At 39.1% G+C, this 20,190-nt stretch overlaps 2 protein-coding genes across 2 annotated transcripts in view; both read left to right on the top strand.

Annotated features, from left to right (window-relative positions):
• The window catches only part of OOSP3 (oocyte secreted protein family member 3), a 28,088-nt gene extending 13,007 nt beyond the window's left edge, over window positions 1–15,081 (top strand). Inside the window, exons 4-5 of the mRNA XM_089914227.1 lie at window positions 6,052–6,233; window positions 6,714–15,081. Of these exons, the coding sequence (XP_089770353.1) occupies window positions 6,052–6,233; window positions 6,714–6,795 (264 nt within the window). The 3' untranslated portion in view covers window positions 6,796–15,081. The remainder of the gene's footprint in view (window positions 1–6,051; window positions 6,234–6,713) is intronic.
• The window catches only part of STX3 (syntaxin 3), a 150,387-nt gene that overhangs the window by 117,646 nt on the left and 12,551 nt on the right, over window positions 1–20,190 (top strand). The gene's annotated exons all lie outside the window — the stretch shown is intronic.

Genomic DNA, 20,190 nt, shown 5'->3' with positions numbered 1-20,190 from the left:
TTTGTATATGTGGAACAATTTGGTTTATGGTTTTGAAAATTCTCAAGTTCCAGGACTGGGTGGAGGGGTGGGGGAGGGGGATTTTGATTTAACACCTTACCAAGTCAGATTCTTTGAACAAGTTATATGGTACAAAGGATCTCTTCCTTGGTGGCTTCATTTCTTTCTCAGGTTTACTTTTATTTATTATGAAGATTTTCCATCAAAGGGTAGCATCTAGAATTCCATTAGTTAGCATTAAAAAAAAAAAAAAAGCAGGGCTTTATCACTCGGTTTAACTACCTGTCATGGAGTAGGGAAGAATAGTTTATTTAAAAATTTTTAAAGTGTACAATATAGTGGTTTTAGTATATTTACAAAGATGTGCAATCATCATCACTATGTAATTCCAGAGTATTTTAATCACCCCCAAAAGGCACCTCATATCCATTAGCAGTCACTCCCCGGTCTGCTTTCCCCCAGCTCCTGGAAACCACTAATCTAACTTCTCTTTCTATAAATTAGCATATTCTCGACATTGCATATAAATGGAATCATGTAATGTGTAGCCTTCTGTGACTGAATTCTTTCACTTAACATGTTTTCAAAGTTTATCCATATTGTACTATATATCAATACTTAATTCCTTTTCATTGCTGAATAATAGTTCATTGTATGGATATACCACACTTGGGTTGTTTCCACTTTCTGGCTATTATGAATAGTGCTGCTATGCACATTTGTGCACAAGTTTTGAATTATCTTGGGTAAATATGTAGACGTTAAATTGCGGGGTCACGTGGTAACGCTACATTTTTGAGGAACTGCCAGGCTTTCCCAAAGTGACTGTCGCATTTTACATGCAGTGTATGAGGGTCCAATTTTTCCACATCCTTGCCAATACTTGCTATTTTCTGTCTTTTGGATTCTGGTAACCTTAGGGGGTGTGAAATGGTATTATTGTAGTTTTGATTTGCATTTCCCTGGTGATTAATGGTATTGCGTATCTTTTAATGTACTTACTGGATGAATTTCTTTTTAAAAATTTTTATTGAGGTATAATTGACATACAACATTACATTAGTTTCAGGTGTACAACACAATGATTCAATATTTATATATAACAAAATGATCACCATGATAAGTCTAGTTAATATGCATCACCACACGTAGCTTCAAACTTTCATTTTTTTGTGATGAGAACTTTCAAGATATACTTAAAAGTATACTGAAAATATGCAATACAGTATTATTAACTAGAGTCACTATGTTGTCCATTACATCTCCATCACTTATTGATTCTGTAACCAGAAGTTTGTACCTTTTGACCCTCTTCGCCCATTTTGCCCACCCCCAATCCCTGCCTCTGGTAATCACCAGTCTGACCAGTCTGTTCTCTGTGTGAGCTTGGGTTTTTTTGTTTGTTTGTTTGTTTTTGCTTTTTAAGTATGTTATGTATACTTTCCATATATAAGTGAGATCATGCAGTATTTGTCTTTCTCTATCTGACTTATCTCACTTAGCATAATGCCCTCAAGGTCCATCCATGTTGTCGTGAATGGTGAGATTTTATTTTTTATCCTGGAATAATATTCTATTTGTGTGTGTGTGTGTGTGTGTGTGTGTGTATTTTCTTTATCCATTCATTCATCAGTAGACTCTTAGGTTGTTTCTATGTCTTGGCTATTGTAAACAATGCTGCAGTGAACATGGTGGGGTGCAGAAATGTTTTCGAATTGGTGTTTTCATTTTCTTCATATAAGTACCCAGAAGTGGAATTTCTGGATCATATGGTAATTCTATTTTTAATTTTTTTTGAGGAACTTCCATACTGATTTCCATAGTGGTTGCACCAATTTACATTCCCACCAACAGTGCACAGTTGTTCCCTTTTCTTCACGTCCTCACTGACACTTGTTATTTCTTGCCTTTTTGATAATAGCCATTTTAACAGGTGTGAGATGATATCTCATTGTGGTTTTGATTTGCATTTCCCTGATGATTGGGCATTTTTTCATGTACTTGGTGGCCATCTGCATGTTGTCTTTGGAAAAATATCTATTCAGATCTTCTGCCTGTTTTTAAAAATTGGATTTTTTTTATTGAATTGTATATGAGTTCTTTACATATTTTGGATATTAACCCCTAATAAGATATATGATTTACAAATACTTTCTCCCATTCAGTAGGTTGCCTTTTAATTTTATTGATGACTTCCTTTGCTGTGCAGAAGTTTTTTAGTTTGATGTAGTTCACTTGTTTATTCTTACTTTTGTTGCCTTTGCTTTTGGAGTCAGATCCAAAACAAAACAAAAAAAAACATTGCCAAGACCAGTGTCAAGAAATATATTGCCTATATTTTCCTCTAGGAGTTTTATGGCTTCAGATCTTATGTCCAAGTCTTTGATCCACTTTGGGTTAATTTTTATATATGGTGTAATATAGTGGTCCAGGTTCATTCTTTTGCATATGGCTGTCCAGTTTTTCCAATACTATTTATTGAAGAGACTCTACTTTCCCTAATGTGTATTCTTGGCTTGTCATAAATTAATTGACTATAATATGTAATAGTTTACTTCTGGGCTCTCCCTATTGTTTTCCATTTGTCTGTGTGTCACTTTTCTAGTATTTTATTAAGGAATTTCATATCTACATTCATACAGTATATTGGTCTGTAGTTCTTTTTGTGATGTCTGGTTTTGGTATCAGGGTAATACTGGCTTCATGGAATGAGTTGAGCAGTTTTGTCCTCTTCTATTTCTTGGGAGAGTTTGTGAAGCATTGGTATTAATTCTTTAAATGTTTGGTAGAATTCACCAGTGAAGCCATGTAGGCTTGGATTTTTTCTTTGTGGGTAGTGTTTAATTATTAATTCAATCTGCTTACTTGATCTAGGTCTATTCAAATTGAGCATATTTTGAGTTAAGTCAAATTAAGACCAGGATTTCAGGAAAACTTCCACAGAGCTCCAGTAATGACAATTCTCTGGGGATGGGATTTTAGGGAGCCCCAGACTGTTCTGTGTTCTTTGGGTTCTGCTAGGCTGTTGGTTTTCATGGCTACTATGGAGCTGGGGAGATAGGAATTGGCATAGAACAACTTAGAATGTCACAAAGCTCATTGTTCTTACTGATTCCACCGTTAGTCTTGAATACATGCTCCTTGGATGATTGCAAGCCTTAGGTTAATTTCTAGCATTGTGAGAAAGTTAAATTTGACAGTTTCTGCCAGTTTTTTTTGTCTTTTATTTTTTAGAAAAGTGAATTTTTGTTTTTGTTTTTTGATTTTAATTGAAATATAATTGATTTACAATGTTGTTAGTTTCTGATGTACAGCAAAGGGATTCCGTTTTATATATACATATATATATATATATATATATATATTCTTTTCAGATTCTTTTCCATTGTAGTTATTACAAGATATTGAATCTAGTTCCCTGTACTATACAGCTGGACCTTGTTGTTTATCCATTTTGCATATGGTAGTTTGTGTCTGCTAATCCCAAACTCCTAATTTATCCATTACCCCACCTTTTCCTGCTCTGGCAACCATAAATTTGTATGTCTGTGGGTCTATTTATGTTTTGTAAGTAAGTTCATCTGTATCATTTTGTAAACTTCACACATTAAGTGATACCGTATGATATTTGTCTTTCTCTGACTTACTTCACTTAGTATGATAATCCCTAGGTCTATCCATGTTGCTGTAAATGGCAATGCTTCATTCTTTTTTATGGCTGAGTAATATTCCACTGTGTGTATATACCACATCTTCTTTATCCATTCATCTGTGGATGGACATTTAGGTTGCTTCCATGTCCTGGCTATTGTAAACAGTGCTGCTATGAACATTGGGGTGCATGTGTCTTTTTGAATTAGAGTTTTCTCTGGACATAAGCCTGGGAGTGGGAATCCTGGATGATATGGTAACTCTATTTTTAGTTTTTAAAGGAACCTCCATACTGTTCTCCGTAGTGGCTGCACCAATTTACATTCCCACCAACAGTGTAGGGAGGGTTCCCTTTTGGAGAAGTGAATTTTTGGTGATCTTTATTCTGCTATACTGGAACTTACTATTGAATACATTTTTAATTAATAAGAGAAATAAGGAGCACATAGTATCCATTTTCCATACTTTATATACAATTGATAGAATTTTGACTGAAATAACACATTTAATAGCAACACATGTTACTGAATGTTATATGCCTATGAAATGTCCTTGGAAATATTTTATTTACATGAGAATATTTATTGTATAAATTAACAGGTTGAAAAATGGTAATCCAGTATGACAATTTAAAAATGAGTAACAGCAAAAGTATACACCTAAATGTGTTTACAGAGGTTGTCCCTGTGTTAGGATTATGGAAATTTTTATTTTGCCGTAACACAGTGTTTTTGAATGTCTCCCCAATAAGCACGTAGTCAGAAGACACAAAACTCCAATTATGGCTTTAAATAAAAGTGCTTCTCTGTAATCTTTCTAGCACTGTGGTAATGTTGAAAGCCAAATCTCCAGAGTAAAATTATTAAGTAGAAGCTGTAGCCTTTGTTTCTAGCCTGGCCATTCATCATTTCAATTTCACAATTTCAGTCTCCAGAAATGCTAACTGGTGGCACCGATGGTCCAGAGCCTGAGTTGGCATTTTCTTAGTGGTCTTTGTGGAAACAGTCTCTTCAGAATCCATGGGAAGAGACTTTAATGTAAAGATTTTACATCTTGAATTGATCTGTTTCTTGTTCCAATTTCATTAAAACTTCTGTGTGAGATGGTATACTTCAATTAAAAAGGTCTTTTTTTGGGCTTCCCTGGTGGCGCAGTGGTTGAGAGTCTGCCTGCCTCCCTCTTGCATCTCCCTCCCACCCTCCCTACCCCACCCCTCTAGGTGGTCACAAAGCACTGAAGCTGATCTCCCTGTGCTATAAACATTTTACTTTTAACAAGTAGTTCATAGAAAGTAAAATGAGAACCAGCTGGCCTGTGACACTCACCTGAACACAATACCCTTAAAGGAATTTTTCCAGTGACCTCTTTCTGCATTATGTTACAACAGAGAACTGAATAAAAAATCACTCCCCTGGAGAAAACCTAACGGGACAAAAAAGACATTTTTTTTTTTTTTTTCGGTACGCGGGCCTCTCACTCTTGTGGCCTCTCGCGTCCCGGAGGCTCAGCGGCCATGGCTCACGGGCCCAGCCGCTCCACGGCATGTGGGATCTTCCTGGACCGGGGCACGAGCCCGTGTCCCCTGCATCGGCAGGCAGACTCTCAACCACTGCGCCACCAGGTAGGCCCCCCCTAAACTTTTTTTTTCTATTTTAAGGATCAATGAAATAACCCTTTTACTGTTCTAGTATTTTATGAGTGGAAAATTTAAAAGATCTAGGACTCTTACTTTATGCTAGTGAGAGCTGTCTTTGGATAACTTCTTCATAAGGCTATCAGAGCTAACATTCTCTATATTGGGGAATAGATTCTTCAATAGCGGGTCACTGGGAGGCGGAGGTGGAATTCTTAATAGTGTTATTCCCACTCCCCCTCCCCCCAAATCAACGTTGTCACAAATGTCAAATTTTCATTCTTTTTTATGCCTAATATTCCATTGTATATATATACCACATCTTCTTTGTCCATTATCTGTTGATGCGTGGACTCTGCAAAATACAACAAACATAAAACAGACTCACGAAGACAGAGAACAAACTAGTGGTTACCAAAGGGGAGGGAGTGGGAGGAGGGGCAACATAGGTGAAGGGGATTAAGAGGTGCAAACTACAAGGTATAATGTAATTTACGAGGATATAATGCGCAGCACAGGGAAATAGTCAATATTTCATAACAACTTTTTATGGAGTATAATCTAGAAAAATATGCAATTTTTAATAGATTGTACACCTAAAACTAATACAATATTGTAAGTCAGCTACACTTCAATAAAATTGTTAAAAAATCCAGTAGGGGCAGCGTGGTGGTGGTCTTGAACCTATGACTATTAAAGTAGGGTGGACAGCAATGAGTCAAGCCAAAATGAGACTCGATGGTTTATTTTTAAGTGTAACCTGACGTGCAGATTTTCTCTTCTTTAAAACTTGTAGCTCATCATTTTTGGATGCCTCTCCAAGCACTATCCACAACAGTCTTACAAAGTTCAAAAATGATATTCCCTCCACCAGTCCTTGTTCTTCCTGGAACTTAACCAACCCTTACCTGTTTGAATTGCCTTGGATTCCATACTTCCAACACTCCTCGGGGAGGATCCTTAGAACAGGCAGCAGGTGCTGGGGTTGATATAAGGAAAGAAAAAGCCCAAAGCTCTGCTAATTAGTGTTTTGGTTTTGGTTTTTTTGGTTTTTGTTTTAAATGGTGTCTACGTGATGTCTTACATTAATTACAATCATGTTTGGGGAAAAAAATGCTATTTCCATGTGCTTATATATGTTCTGGTCTTATTGATAAATCTTCCCTCACCCCAGTTATCATGTCAGATTCATTAAATCTCCAGTCTGGTTTAAACATAATCTGATAAGCAAACCATTCACTTTAAATAGCTTTTACTGGGATAAAAACTGTCAAGTGTCTCAGTCTCCTCAACCATTCCCTCTGATGACCGGCACATAGTAGATGCTCAATATTCAGTGGTCAGAGTGTTAGTCAGTGTGTTTTCTGTACTGAGTGTGTCAGCAACTACATTGCAGCTGTTTATTAACTCCCTGTCTTTTTATTCTGCTGGCAAAGCCATCCCATCAGTCACTTCCACTTAAAATGCCTCATTCTTTAGTTCATGAGAGTGCAAATGTGGTTCTGTTCTAGGTTATTCTGTGGCAACCTTGATAACTCTGTTACGATAGCATTCTTTAATTTTAAAACCCATCAATATAGATTTTGGAACTTTTCGGCGCCACGTCCTGAGAGGTCATCTAGAAGTTAGGGTTCAGGTAGTGCCTAATGCTTTATATGTTTTAAAAAAGTGTTTCTTATAAACAAGTGGCAATGTAGCCGTTGCATATTCTCTTATGATAAGATATATATAAATATATAATTTTTATGGAGAGATGATTTTACAAATAAAACATGCTGTGTCTTTGTGGCTATGCTTCTTGATGTCTGAATAATTAACCTCAAAACAGGGCCTAAGCTGGGAGGCTGGTGTGGAAGGGTCATTGTCACCCACACAGCTGTTAGTAGCATTCAATAAACCACTGACAGAGGTACTGGTAGTTTGTCTGGTAACGCATTCAAATTCTTTTAGTTTGACTTCTTATGGTGAGTGAAGATGAAGCTGGAAAAGATAGAGTTGATAAAGGACTTTCAGAAAGGTGCGTGGTTCCACCTGTCACTTAATTAAGCACACCTGCCCACCAGGAACCCTCCTCAATATTAGCTATTGTATTACTGTGCTCCTTTTGAACCAGTCTTGAGCTTTGAACTCTTATCTCAGAGTCTGATCCTATGCAGATTACATGCCACTTACTAGCTGTGTGACTCGGGGCAGGTTATTTAATTCCTCCATGTATCACTTGATCATCTGTATAATGGGAGGAAAATAATATCTACCTCCTAGGACTGTTTTAATGACTGAATGAATGAATTTATGGAAAACTTTGAGAACAACATATGTTCAAACTTTAAGTCCTATGTAGCAGATACAATGAATAAGCCATAGGTCTGTCAGTTTTATACTCTTAGAGATGAGCTGCAGAATATTTTTAGCATGACCTCACTTGTAAAGCTTTAAAAATATGCAAATGTGCTATATTTGTAAAACGAACGCTACCTATATATACTCATTCAGTAAAAGTGTAAAACCATACATGGGAATGATGGTTACTATCTCAGGAGAGGGAAGGAGAATTGCGTTAAGTAGGGGCACATGGTGCTGGTGTGGAACGGCTAACATTAAAACAATAAAACATTGTAATGTTTTATTTCTAAAATATATCTGAAACAAACATAAAAATGTTAAAATCTGTTACAGCTGAGTGGTGGGCATATAAATGTTATATCCTTTAATTTTCCAGTTGTTTGAAAAGTTCTTTTCTTTTTCTTATAAATTACACCTTGAATATAGAGCCCGAATAACATTGGCTTGTGTGTCTGCACTTTTACAAGGTGTTCTTTATCAAGTTCACTTTCCAAATCAGAGAACAAAGCCTAAGAGGTGGAATTGCCATTTTCAAGAAGCAAAGCCAGACCTGAATGGTGTCTTTTATATGCTAATCTTCCACAGATGTTGTTAATACTGCCTGTTCTACTGTTTAGCGGTTTTCTGAATTGTGGACACGTCATATTTTCAATTCAGTAGAAACAAAATAATCCTTTACTGTTGGTAGCTTAAGTCCTTTAAGAAAGGTTTAGTAGCCATGGTGGAAATGACCACCATTGGGTCAACAATGAGACAGAATACAAGGCTTGACTACACTGCAGGCCTATTGGGAACAGCTGTAGTAAGAATATTTCTTTACCTTTCTCAAAGGTCAATAGGATGAGTTTAATTTTCATTCTTGGATTCTAGGAACAAGGTAAATTGATAAATTTTTTTCTAATGAGTTTTGGATTTCTTATTTGACAGTACTTTCAATTGATCTGAGGCTAATTAAGAACTCACTTTGGAGGGTGGGATTCCATCAAGCTTATTTCCATAGCAGGCTAGGATGGTCCTCTAGGTTTGAATCCCCTTCAACTTGCCTGTCTAGATGGATAAAAGCCTTCAAGTCTGTTGTAGCTGCTCCCCTCAGTGCCCCAGAGGGAGATAGATGCATTTTAACAAAATATTTTTGGAGGACTCACCTTAAATCTGAAATAATGACTTCGAGTACGTAATCGAAGAACCCCATCAGTTAAGACAAAGCTTCGTGGCATCCCTAAACTAATCCCACAAAGCCCCCTATAAGTCACTTGACCTGTGTAGGACAAACTCTCAGGAATTTCAGAGATTCCCCCAGGTCCACGAACATGGAAAAGAGCTGTTTAACTGTATGAGACCTACGTACGCTTTTGAGTACCAGGGCCGTCATAAAAATGTTCCTTTCAGGAGGCTGAGTGATAGTGCTGTAAAAGTTTTCCTTTGGTGGATAACTCTTTGCACCTGAGCACAGGCACAGGCCTAAAATCTTGCGAGGCTTCCTAAACCTTCACCTTCTGTTTCCTGAACAGTCCTTGCTGGGAGCGTTCATTATCTAGATGAAGGCCTCTGTGTGGTTAAGAGAGCTACTTTTAGTCCCTTGATGTTTACTAGTCCCTTGATGTTTACTAGGTCTGGGCTGTTGCCAAATAGGTGAGATATATTGGGTTGATGGTGATTTAATTGAATGATTGCCGGTGATGGGCCTTCAGCGTGGGGGTTTTGACAGGAGTATTTGCTCCTAACAACAAAGGCCAATGGGAAACTTTACGCCCTTTGACCGACATCTCCTTGTTAGATGACTAAGGCATCTCCTTTCTGCCTCAGTCCCTGGTAACCACCATGATACTTTCTCCTATGAGTTTAATTACTTACGTTATTTAGATCCTTCATATAAGTGGGATCATGTATTTCTTTGTTCTTCTGTGTCTGGCTTCTTCCACTTAGCATAATGTACTCCAGGTTCATCCATGAAGTTGCAAATGACAGGATTTCCTTATTTTTAAAAGATGAATAATATCACATTGTATGTAAATATAATAGTTTCTTTATCCATTCATCCACTGATGGACATTTAGGTTGCTTCCATATCTTGGCTATTGTGGGTGGTGCCTCAGTGAACATGAGAGGACAGATATCTCTTTGAGATGCTGTTTTCAGTTCCTTTAGATATATACCCAGAATGGGATTGCTGGATCCTATGTCAGTTCTATTTTAATTTTTTGAAGACTCTTCCTACTGTTTTCCATAGTGGCTGCACCAATTTACATTCCTCCCAACAGTGCACAAGGGTTCCTTTCTCTCCACATTCTTGCCATCACTTGTTATATTTCATTTATGATAATAGCCACCCTAACGGATGTGAGGTGATATCTCACTGTGGTTTTGCATCTCCCTGATTAGTGATATTGAGCACTTTTTCATATATGTGTTGGTTATTTGTACGTCTTCTTTTGAGAAATATCTATTCAAGTCCTTTGGCCATTTTAAAATCAGGTTATTTATTTATGCTATTTTGGACATTAACCCTTTATCAGATATGTGGTTTGCAAATATTTTCTCCCATTCCATAGGTTGCCTTTTCACTTTGTTGATGGTTTCCTTTGCTGTGCAGAAGCTTTCTAGTGTGATGTGGTCCCATTTGTCTATTTTTGCTTTTGTTACTTGTGCTTTCAGTGTCATAGCCAAGAAATCATTGCCAAGGCCAATGTCAAGAAGATTTTCTCTATGTTTTCTTCTAGGAGTTTTCCAGTTTCAGGTCTTATATTTAAGTCTTTAATCCATTTTGAGTTGATTTTTGTGAATGGTGTACCATAGGGGTCCAATTTTATTCTCTTGCGTGTGGATATCCAGTTATCCCCATGCTATATAAGTCCTAGAGATCTACTGTACACCATAGTGCCTGTGGTTAACAATACTGCACGTTTAAAATTTTGCTAAGAGGATAGATCTTAAGTTAAGTGTTCTTATCACATGCACAAAAATAAGAGAATGGAAGGAAAAAATATGTGTAAAGGTGTTTTTTTAAATACTACTAATAGAGAGGGATAATATGTATTCTTATATTTAAAAAAAGATTTAATTTTTTTTTTTTTTTTTCGATACGCGGGCCTCTCACTGTTGTGGCCTCTCCCGTTGTGGAGCACAGGCTCCGGACGCGCAGGCTCAGCGGCCATGGCTCACGGGCCCAGCCACTCCGTGGCATATGGGATCTTCCCGGACCGGGGCACGAACCCGCGTCCCCTGCATCGGCAGGCGGACTCTCAACCACTGCGCCACCAGGGAAGCCCAAGATTTAATTTTTTAAAAGCAGTTTTAGGTTCACAGCAAAATTGAGAGGAAGGGACAGGAATTTCCCATATACCCCTGCCCCCACCCCACCCCAGACACAGCCTCCCATTATCAACATCCCGCACCAGAGTAGCACTTCTGTTGCAGTTGATGTGTCAACGTAGATTCATCAAATGCACCCGAAGTCTGTAGTTGACCTTAATGTTCACTCTCGTACATTTATGGGTTTGGACATGTATCCACCATTAAAGTATTACACAGAATAATTTCATTGCCCTCAAAAACCTCTGTGCTCTGCCTATTCATCCATTCTGACTCACCGTAAAAGCTCCAGTCTTAATTATGGCCCAGGAAGCACTCTGCAGTCTGGTTTTATTATATTCCAGGGAAGAGGGCTAGGGCGTGCCAGCACTCAGCTCCTTCCAGGCTAACCCATCCTCCTCTATTTTTAAAAAATGTATTTTATCGAAGCATTTACAGTGTTGTGTTCATTTCTGCTGCACAGCAAAGTGACTCAGCTGTACATACGTATACTTTTTCATACTCTTTTCCATTATGGCTTATTCCAGTATATTGAATATAGTTCCCTATGCTATGCAATAGGACCTTGTTGTTTATCCATCCTGTATATAATGGTTTGCATCTGCTAATCCCAAACTCCCAATCCAACCCTCCCCTGCTCCCCTCTCCCTTGGCAACCACACATCTGCTATGTCTGCCCTCACTCTGTTTTAGCTGTTTGACCTCCTTGTCGTTCGTTGAATAGGCCAGGCATGCTCCTGCCTTAGGACCTTGGCACCTTGACGATCTGCCTAGAATTCTCACTGCCCCCTATTCTTCTACGGCTGGCTCACCTGACAACTTCAGGTCTCTGCTTAAATGTTACTTTCTCAGTGAGGCCTTTTGTTTTTGTGCTGTGAAGTTTTATTTATTTATTTATAAATTTTTGTGGACATATAGTTGATTTACAATGTTGTGTTAGTTTCTGGCCTACAGTAAACTGATTCAGTTATACAGTGAGGCCTTCCTTGACTGAGAAAATTATTTTAAATTTTATCCCATGTACAGCTCTAAACCTTTTGTAGTATTTATCCCCATCTAATATGATACATATTTTACTTATTTATTTCATATTCTCTGTATCCCTTCATTATAGTATCAGCTCCAGGAGATTCCTTCCCCCACTTCTGTATCTCCAGTGCCTAGAACAGAACCTGGCATATAACATATTTCATTCATTCTAACAAGCACATTTTTTTTTCATATAATAAGACATCCAAATTTTAGAGGCTTTATAATCAATGACATTACAGTTGGCTGGCGGACAGGTGTGCTGTAGCTGCGATCACTTGCACATGAAGAATTTGATCTGAAATTTTCTGTTGACACCTCCTGGTAAGATCAGAGAGGGTCAGCATGAAAACTTGAGAAATTGGGGTCACCGATGGACAGGCAATTCTGGAGATAAGAGTGGAGCATTCTTTTAAGAGATATTGCATTATCAGGGCTTGTGATGGCTCAAAGCATGATAATTATGTGAGAAAACAGGGACTGATGATTCTGAGCCAGGAAGCGATTTGGAAGACGCAGACTCATGATGAAAATATTTTAGGATTTACTTTCACCAGCTACTTTGTTTACATTTGCTTGTCTGTAGCATGTGAGTTGATATGATTAAAAATGTCCACAGAGCTCTTTTAATTTGCATAGAATGATTCTAAGATTGAGTAACGAAATGTATCAGATTAATTGGTAGCTTCTTTAATCTTAGTGGTCCATAAAATAATGGTGTATCTAAAGTTGGAAGAATCTTAGATTCAAGGGAACAACTGGAACAGATGCTCAAAGATTTGTTAAATGAGCGAATGGAAGTTCACCCTGACTTTTTTCTTCTCCAAAAGGCCCTCATGGCTCCTTCTAAACCTATGAAACAGTGCCATCTGCAGGGAAGGCAGCTCACGATGTCTGGTTTGGTTGTGAAGTCCCCAGAGAAGTCAGTATTTATTTTTCTTCCCTGTGAGGTAGGAGATAGATGGGCCCCTGGGCTGGACAGCTGGTGTTTGTCAAGTGGAGCAAAATTGAAGCTTTGTTCTCACCCAGACACTCCAAGGACAAAGGTAGTGGCAGAAGCTGAGCTCTGACTGGAATAAAGAGATAAGATGACCACTCCTGAGGTCAAGGAAAACTTCCCTGTCTGCATACGCACAGCAAGGCTCCTTGGGGAACAAAAGGGGAGGGGGTGCCACCCCATAATAAGTGTGGACATGCACCCATAGGCCTCTGCAGTGGGATCCATCTTAGCAAAACGTTGCACATATATGTTGGGGAGAGTCCTAGGACAGGTCAGGTGTGAAAGAGAAACAAGATAATTGGCCAAATGTAAACAAAGACCCGGAAGGACTGCACTCCTCATTAGAGAGGACGCCCATATCCTTTCTGCCTCGCTTCTGACTTAGACAAACTTTCTCTGTGTGCTCTCCCATATGTTATGCTGTGTCTCTAATAATAAACTTTGTACCTGTTTTTACAGTTTTTGCCTCCTTGAAACACTCTTGCTTTCAATGGGGGTAAGAGCCAGGGGAACTTTGCTTCTAGCCTCTAGCCCCTGGTGGTCTAGTGGCTAGGAGTCCTGGTTTTCATCCGGGCTGCCCAGGTTGAATTCCTGGGCAGGGAACTGAGATCTCTCTTTGGGACTGCTCACTGCTGTCGCTCCAAGATCACCTGTGTGTGTGCCTGTGTATTTGTGGAGGGGGCAGGGGAGGGTCCTAGTCTATACTGCGGGCGAGCGGGGCAGAGAATGGAGATCTAGAGTCTAAAGCAAAGGTCTGAGCCTTGAGGTATTTTCAGTCTAGCTTGAGAGGCTGTCTTTTCTCCCAGCAGAGATTTTCATCTTCAAGAACCAACTCACTATCCAAGAAAATCTCTCTTTTTCTTTTCTTGAAAGTGATATTGTAAGCCTTTTATTTCTCTTCTCTGAACACGGGGAAACAAACGGGTGATTTTTCCTTTCTTGTCAAACTTCTCTTTCCCACATATTAATGAACAATGTTTGAGCACCTGTTCAATGCCAGACCCTGCTTTAGGTCCCAGGAGATATGCAGTTGGCAGGAAACACAAGGCCACTGAACTCATGGAGCTGACTTTCTGGCATAGAAGATAGACAATAAACAACAAATAATTGATAATTTCGTATTGCAGCAAGTGGTTTAAAGTGATAGTGGTGGGTAAAAATGGAAACTGGGTGGGGAAGGGCAGCGCTTAGAAGCAGCACGCTCTGGGATGGCCTCCTAAGGGGGTGATGTCCAAGCTGAGAAAGGATGAGAGCATGCCAGCCACCAGTGCTTCAGTGAAAGGGCATTCCAGGCTAAGGGAACACAAAATGCAAAAGCCCTGATGTGGAAGAGAGCATGGCACCATCCAAGGACAAAGAGGAAGTCACTGTGGCCACACAGGTGGACAGACTTGGGATCTTTTTGAAAAGCACAATGACCAGGAGTTGTTGGTGGACTAGATATGGAGGGTGAAGGAGTAAAGGAAATAGAGGGATCAAAGATGTCTAGGATTTGGGGCCTGGGTAGTCAGGTGGATTATGATGCCACTTAATGATGAACAGTTTGCACAGAAAGATGAATTCTGGACGGGTGGCCATGTCAAGTAGGCAAACAGATAACACAATCCTGGACAAGTCAGAGAGGGAGCCAAACAAGGGCTCAGGTTGAACGAAGCCGACAATCCCTGTGTTAGCCTCAGTTCTGATGTTAGGCTATGCTGTCTTGGGTACCACTTCATCACTTCAACAAACATGTACTGAGCATCCACTGTATGGACTTTTCGGCCATGGATACAGAAAAGGGGAAGGAATCTTTTTTCCAGGGTACAATTTTTTGGTGGAAGTGGGAGTGTTTAACGGATGAAAAGAAGTAAGAGTGTGAGGAATAAGAATTGTGTGCCGATGGGTAGGGATCACTCATCTTTACTGGAATTTTTTTTTTTTTTTTTCGGTATGCGGGCCTCTCACTGCTGTGGCCTCTCCCGTTGCGGAGCACAGGCTCCGGATGCGCAGGCTCAGCGGCCATGGCTCACGGGCCCAGCCGCTCCGCGGCACGTGGGATCTTCCCGGACCGGGGCACGAACCCGTGTCCCCTGCATCGGCAGACGGACTCCCAACCACTGCGCCACCAGGGAAGCCCTGGAATATTTCTTAATTCTTGTCACCTGGCTGTGCTGAGTTTCCCTGAGTACTTTTGGGGAAGGGGATCAGAATTGCAACATGATATTTTTCTATTTCAACAGGGATAGAATGGGACTTCTTTTACTTTGATTTCTTAGTTATGGAAGAGGAGGCTGAATCTCAAAAATGTGTATAAGGCAATGAATTATATTTGGGTCCAGTGACCCATGAGTTGGCAGACTGATTTGAGGTAGGTTTTTTTGTTTTGTTTTGTTTTGGTTTGGTTTTACCCTGTCATGGCTTGTGAGATTGAGATTCAGGTAAGAGTAGGATGCATTTCTCACATATTTGTCTTTTTGCTTTTATAAAGTCCAAATACTTGTTCCGAATTTGTCTTTGTAATAAGGTGCTATGCGACTAATTTTGCTTTCAAACAATGCAGAATGAGGGAAAAGTAGGTTTTCTACTAAGAATGAGGGCATTTACTAAAGTAGGAGACGAAGAGTGAGTTTTCCCTTTTCATTTATGTACTTGGGGTATCCTCTATACAGGACACTCTAGTTGGGTTGGCAAACTTTTTCTGGAAAGGGGCAGATAGCAAATATTTTAGGTCTTGTGAGCCATGCCTTGTAAACCATGAAATCTATTGCAACTATTCTGTCATTGTAGGTCAAAAGTAGCAATAGACAATATGCAAGTGAATGAGCATGTCTGTGTTTCAATGACACTTTTTTTTTATGGACACTGAACTTTGAATTTCACATAATTTTCATGTGTCATGAAATACTCCTTTTGGTTTTGTTTCGCCCACTTAGCTTACGTAGGCCAGCTCTACATTATATAAGGTATATCTTTGTAGTACAAACTCCTGACAGTTTTCTGGATTACAATGCAAGTGCCTGGCTTAAGCTTTTGATTGCCGATGCATCCACTTCAAAGACAGCTATCTCAAAAAAACGCCTCACCAGATAGAGTCAGGCCCCACCTCTCATTGCCTTAGATAACTGACCATTTGGCCTCTTTAATTCCTACTCCTAATGTTATAAACTCATCAGTAAAGGGTGTGTCTGCAAAAACCTAGGTCCCCAACCCTGGACCCCAATAAAAGCAGAACCCCAGGCCCGGGCTCCCTTTCTACCTGTGACCTCATCATGCGGCCCTAGATCTGCTGTGTACCCTGGAGGACCTGTGAGTAAGAACCCTTGTCTTTCAAACTTTCCTGATGGTTATTGCTGAGGGCATCTTGCAATCCTAAGAAAAACCACAATAGTGGGCCAGCCACGACGTTGGTTCTGAAAGGGGAGATGTCTGTGGGAAGCTCTCAGTGGCCCCACGTGGTGCCCCAGGCATTTCTAGCCATAGCCTCGCTATAGGTGGGATGAGGGCAGGAAACAATCTTGCTGCAGATCTCATATTTCAAAGGTAATTAAAGACTTATTTTTATCCCCACAAAATAAGAGAAGATGGATGTGTTGGTGAACAGAAACGTCAAAAATTTAAAGCACAATAAATACTTGTAGTAAGACTTTTGGTATTACTATCGCCTTTTTCCAGGTCACCCCAAAATACTAAATTCAAACAATAGTTTGACTTAGGACCAACTGTACTGTAGCACTGTTCATCTTGCATCTCTGAGCTTAACCTTTTTGGGGGTCCTTCTTCATAGCATTTTATAATATCTAATTTCCATTCTAAACTTATTCTTGGGAAGTGTTTTTGTACAACTGTACTATTATTACCACTTAGTGTTTGCAGAGTGTTTTGGACTTGATACATTTTCATCATAATAATGAATGTTTACATTACTAGACAGTGTCCCAAATCATTCCTGTAAGTTATGAGTAGCTACAATAATACCCTTAATCATGCAATAATGTCCCCAAATGGTGAGGACATCTATTACCAGCTAAATTGTTTGGAAAATGTGGTAACATTAGTGTTCTAAAGTAATCCTTTTTGGTTAACTAACATTGTTTTCTTGCTCTATTTAAAACTCTGTATAACTTACATATGTATCTTCTGAATCCAATAACTTCTGCTTCATTGAGTGACTAGAACTTCCTAGACCCTTTAAGATGAAGATAGTTTTTTCCCCAGTGGGTTGAAAGGTAAATGAGAGTCAACAGACATGAAGGTCATTTCAGAGAGCACTCATATGTTATCAACTTCTTAGTTTAAATGTGCAAACCTTCTCATGACATATGAAATAACTTCCATTCAGATTTCTGTGTTCGATCAGTTGCCTGCAGATAGATCCTTTTTAACTGTCCTGCAGTACATTCCAAGGAACCAAACACAGACTTTTGAGTTTCACTGGATATGTAAGACTTCCTAGTGAGTCCCACAAATCAGTTAGTTTCCGGTTTAACTGTTGGCAGCCTCTTATTAAATGTAGAATTTCAGAAAATACCACAGTTCAGCCACAGATGGTGTATAAGAGCGTAGATCGTATAGCTCTTTAGTTTTGTTTTTCTAATTGAAGTATAGTTGATTTACAATGTTGTGTTAGTTTTAGATGTAGAGCAAAGTGATTCAATTATACACACACACATATATATGTATATATATAATTTTTTTCAAATTCTTTTCCTTTATAGGTTATTATAAAATATTGAGTGTAGTTCCCTGTGCTGTACAGTAGGTCCTTTTTGGTGATCTATTTTATATATAGTAGTGTGTATATGTTAATACCAAACTCCTAATTTATTGCTATTCCCAGCCCCTTTCACCTTTGGTAAACATAACTTTGTTTTCTATGTCTGTGGGTCTATTTCTGTTTTGTAAATAAGTTCATTTGTATCTTAGATTCCACAGATAAGTGATATCATATGATATTTGTCTTTCTCTGTTTGGTTTATCTCACTTAATATGATACTCTCTAGGTCCATTCCTGTTGTTGCAAATGGCATTATTTCATTCTTTTTTATGGCTGAGTAATATTCCATTGTATATATGTACCACATCTTCTTTTTTTTTTTTTTGCGGTACGCGGGCCTCTCACTGTTGTGGCCTCTCCCATTGCGGAGCACAGGCTCCGGGCGCGCAGGCTCAGCGGCCATGGCTCACGGGCCCAGCCGCTCCGCGGCATGTGGGATCTTCCCGGACCGGGGCACGAACCCACGTCCCCTGCATCGGCAGGCGGACTCTCAACCACTGCGCCACCAGGGAAGCCCCTACCACATCTTCTTTATCCATTCATCTGTCGATTGATATTTAGGTTACTTCCGTGTCTTGGCTAGGACTTCCAAGACAAGTGGTGAGAGTGGACATCCTTGTCTTGTTCCTGATCTCAGAGGAAAGGCTTTCAGCTTTTTACCATTGAGTGTGGTGTTAACTGTGGGTTTGTCATATATGGCCTTTATTATGTTGAGGTATGTTTCCTCTATGCCCACTTTCTGGAGAGTTTTTATCATAAATGGATGTTGAATTTTAGCAAAAGCTTTTTCTGCATCTATTTAGGTAATCATAGGGCTTTTATTCTTCAATTTGTTAATGTGGTGTATCACACTGATTGATTGGTGGATATTAAAAAGTCCTTGCATCCCTGGGATAAATCCCACTTGTTCATGGTGTATGACCCTTTTAATGAATTGTTGGATTCGGTTTGCTAGTACTTTGTTGAGGATTTTTGCATCTGTGTTCATCAGTGATATTGGCCTATAATTTGCTTTTTTTGTAGTATCTTTGTCTGGTTTTGGTATCAGGGTGATGGTGGCCTCATAGAATGAGTTCAGAAGTATTCCTTCCTCTGCAATTTTTGGAATAGTTTCAGAAGGACAGATGTTAACTCTTCTCTAAATATTTGATGGAATTCGCCTATGAAGCCATCTGGTCCCGGACTTTTGTTTGTTGGGAGTTTTAAAATCACAGATTCAATTTCAGTACTTGTAATTGGTCTGTTCATATTTTCTATTTCTTCCTAGTTCAGTCTTGGGAGATTGTACCTTTCATTAATTTCTGTTCTGATCTTCGCAATTTCTTTCCTTCTACTAACTTTGGGTTTTGTTTGTTCTTCTTTCTCTAGTTGCTTTAGGTCTAATGTTTGTTAGGTCGTTTATTTGAGATTTTTCTTGTGTCCTGAGGTAAGACTGTATCACTATAAACTTACCTCATAGAACTGCTTTGCTGCATCCTCCCATGGATTTTGGATTGTCATGTTTTCGTTTTCATTTGTCTCTAGGTTTTTTTCTTTTTGGCTGTGCCATGTGGCATGCAGGATCTTAGTTCCCCAACCAGGGATTGAACCCTTGCCCCTGCAGTGGAAGCATGGAGTCTTAACCACTAGACCGCCAAGGAAGTCCCTGTCTCTAGATATCTTTAATTTCCTCTTTGACTAGAAGTAAGTTATTTTTTAAAGTGAGGGATGGCTTATAGCATAATGAATCACAGCTTTCTGAAAACTACTAAGTTTGGATGCATATTTGATGCACAGTTCTTAAGCAGCTATAGGAATAGAGTTCCTGAGTATGCACAGGAACTTGCATAGAGTATGCAAGTGGATGGCCAGATTTCTCTCTCATGGAAGAGAGGGCCCATCATTTGATGCACAGGGGAATGATCCAACGGTACATAGTCAGATTCCTGAAAAGACAAAAACACAGAGCACAGATCCTGTGTTCATTGTTTCTAAGAAAAGAAGAGTAAATGTTTGTGTATAGATCTTGAGACAGAATGTTCTATCTTTCAGACTCTGTCTTTCAGACAACAATGATTCGTTTGTAGTATTATATGCATGGTGTTATGGATGGTTATGGATACTTGACAATTTCAATCTTCAAAACACATATTGTTATGCAGGCATTTAATTCTTTTAGGAAGTCTTTGAATCCTAACTTTAGGAGTCTTCTGGGTTACCCTTTACTGTGGGTTATCTGCACGCTCAAAACCACCATTCTGTACTCTTAATAATATTATTTTTAGGATCCAGGTATCTACTGATGTTGGAATTGAAAGATATTTTACCTTAGTTTGGGTTATAAAATTCTAAACAAAGTTTTAGGGGTTAAACTCTTATTTAAAATGACCCCAGTTAGTGTCCCAATACAAACAATTAAAAAATATAATTCCTGTTCTGGAAGTACTTTGGAAACAGGGTACTTAAATAAAGCTTCATGACCACTGA

Source organism: Delphinapterus leucas, chromosome 7, assembly GCF_059928025.1.
Source record: "Delphinapterus leucas isolate spDelLeu-1000000601 "Yukka" chromosome 7, BTC_Dleu_Yukka2, whole genome shotgun sequence".
In the NCBI taxonomy this organism is placed as follows: domain Eukaryota; kingdom Metazoa; phylum Chordata; class Mammalia; order Artiodactyla; family Monodontidae; genus Delphinapterus; species Delphinapterus leucas.
The sequence above is the reverse complement of the archived record's forward strand: the minus strand, read 5'-3'. Positions and strand labels throughout refer to the sequence as shown.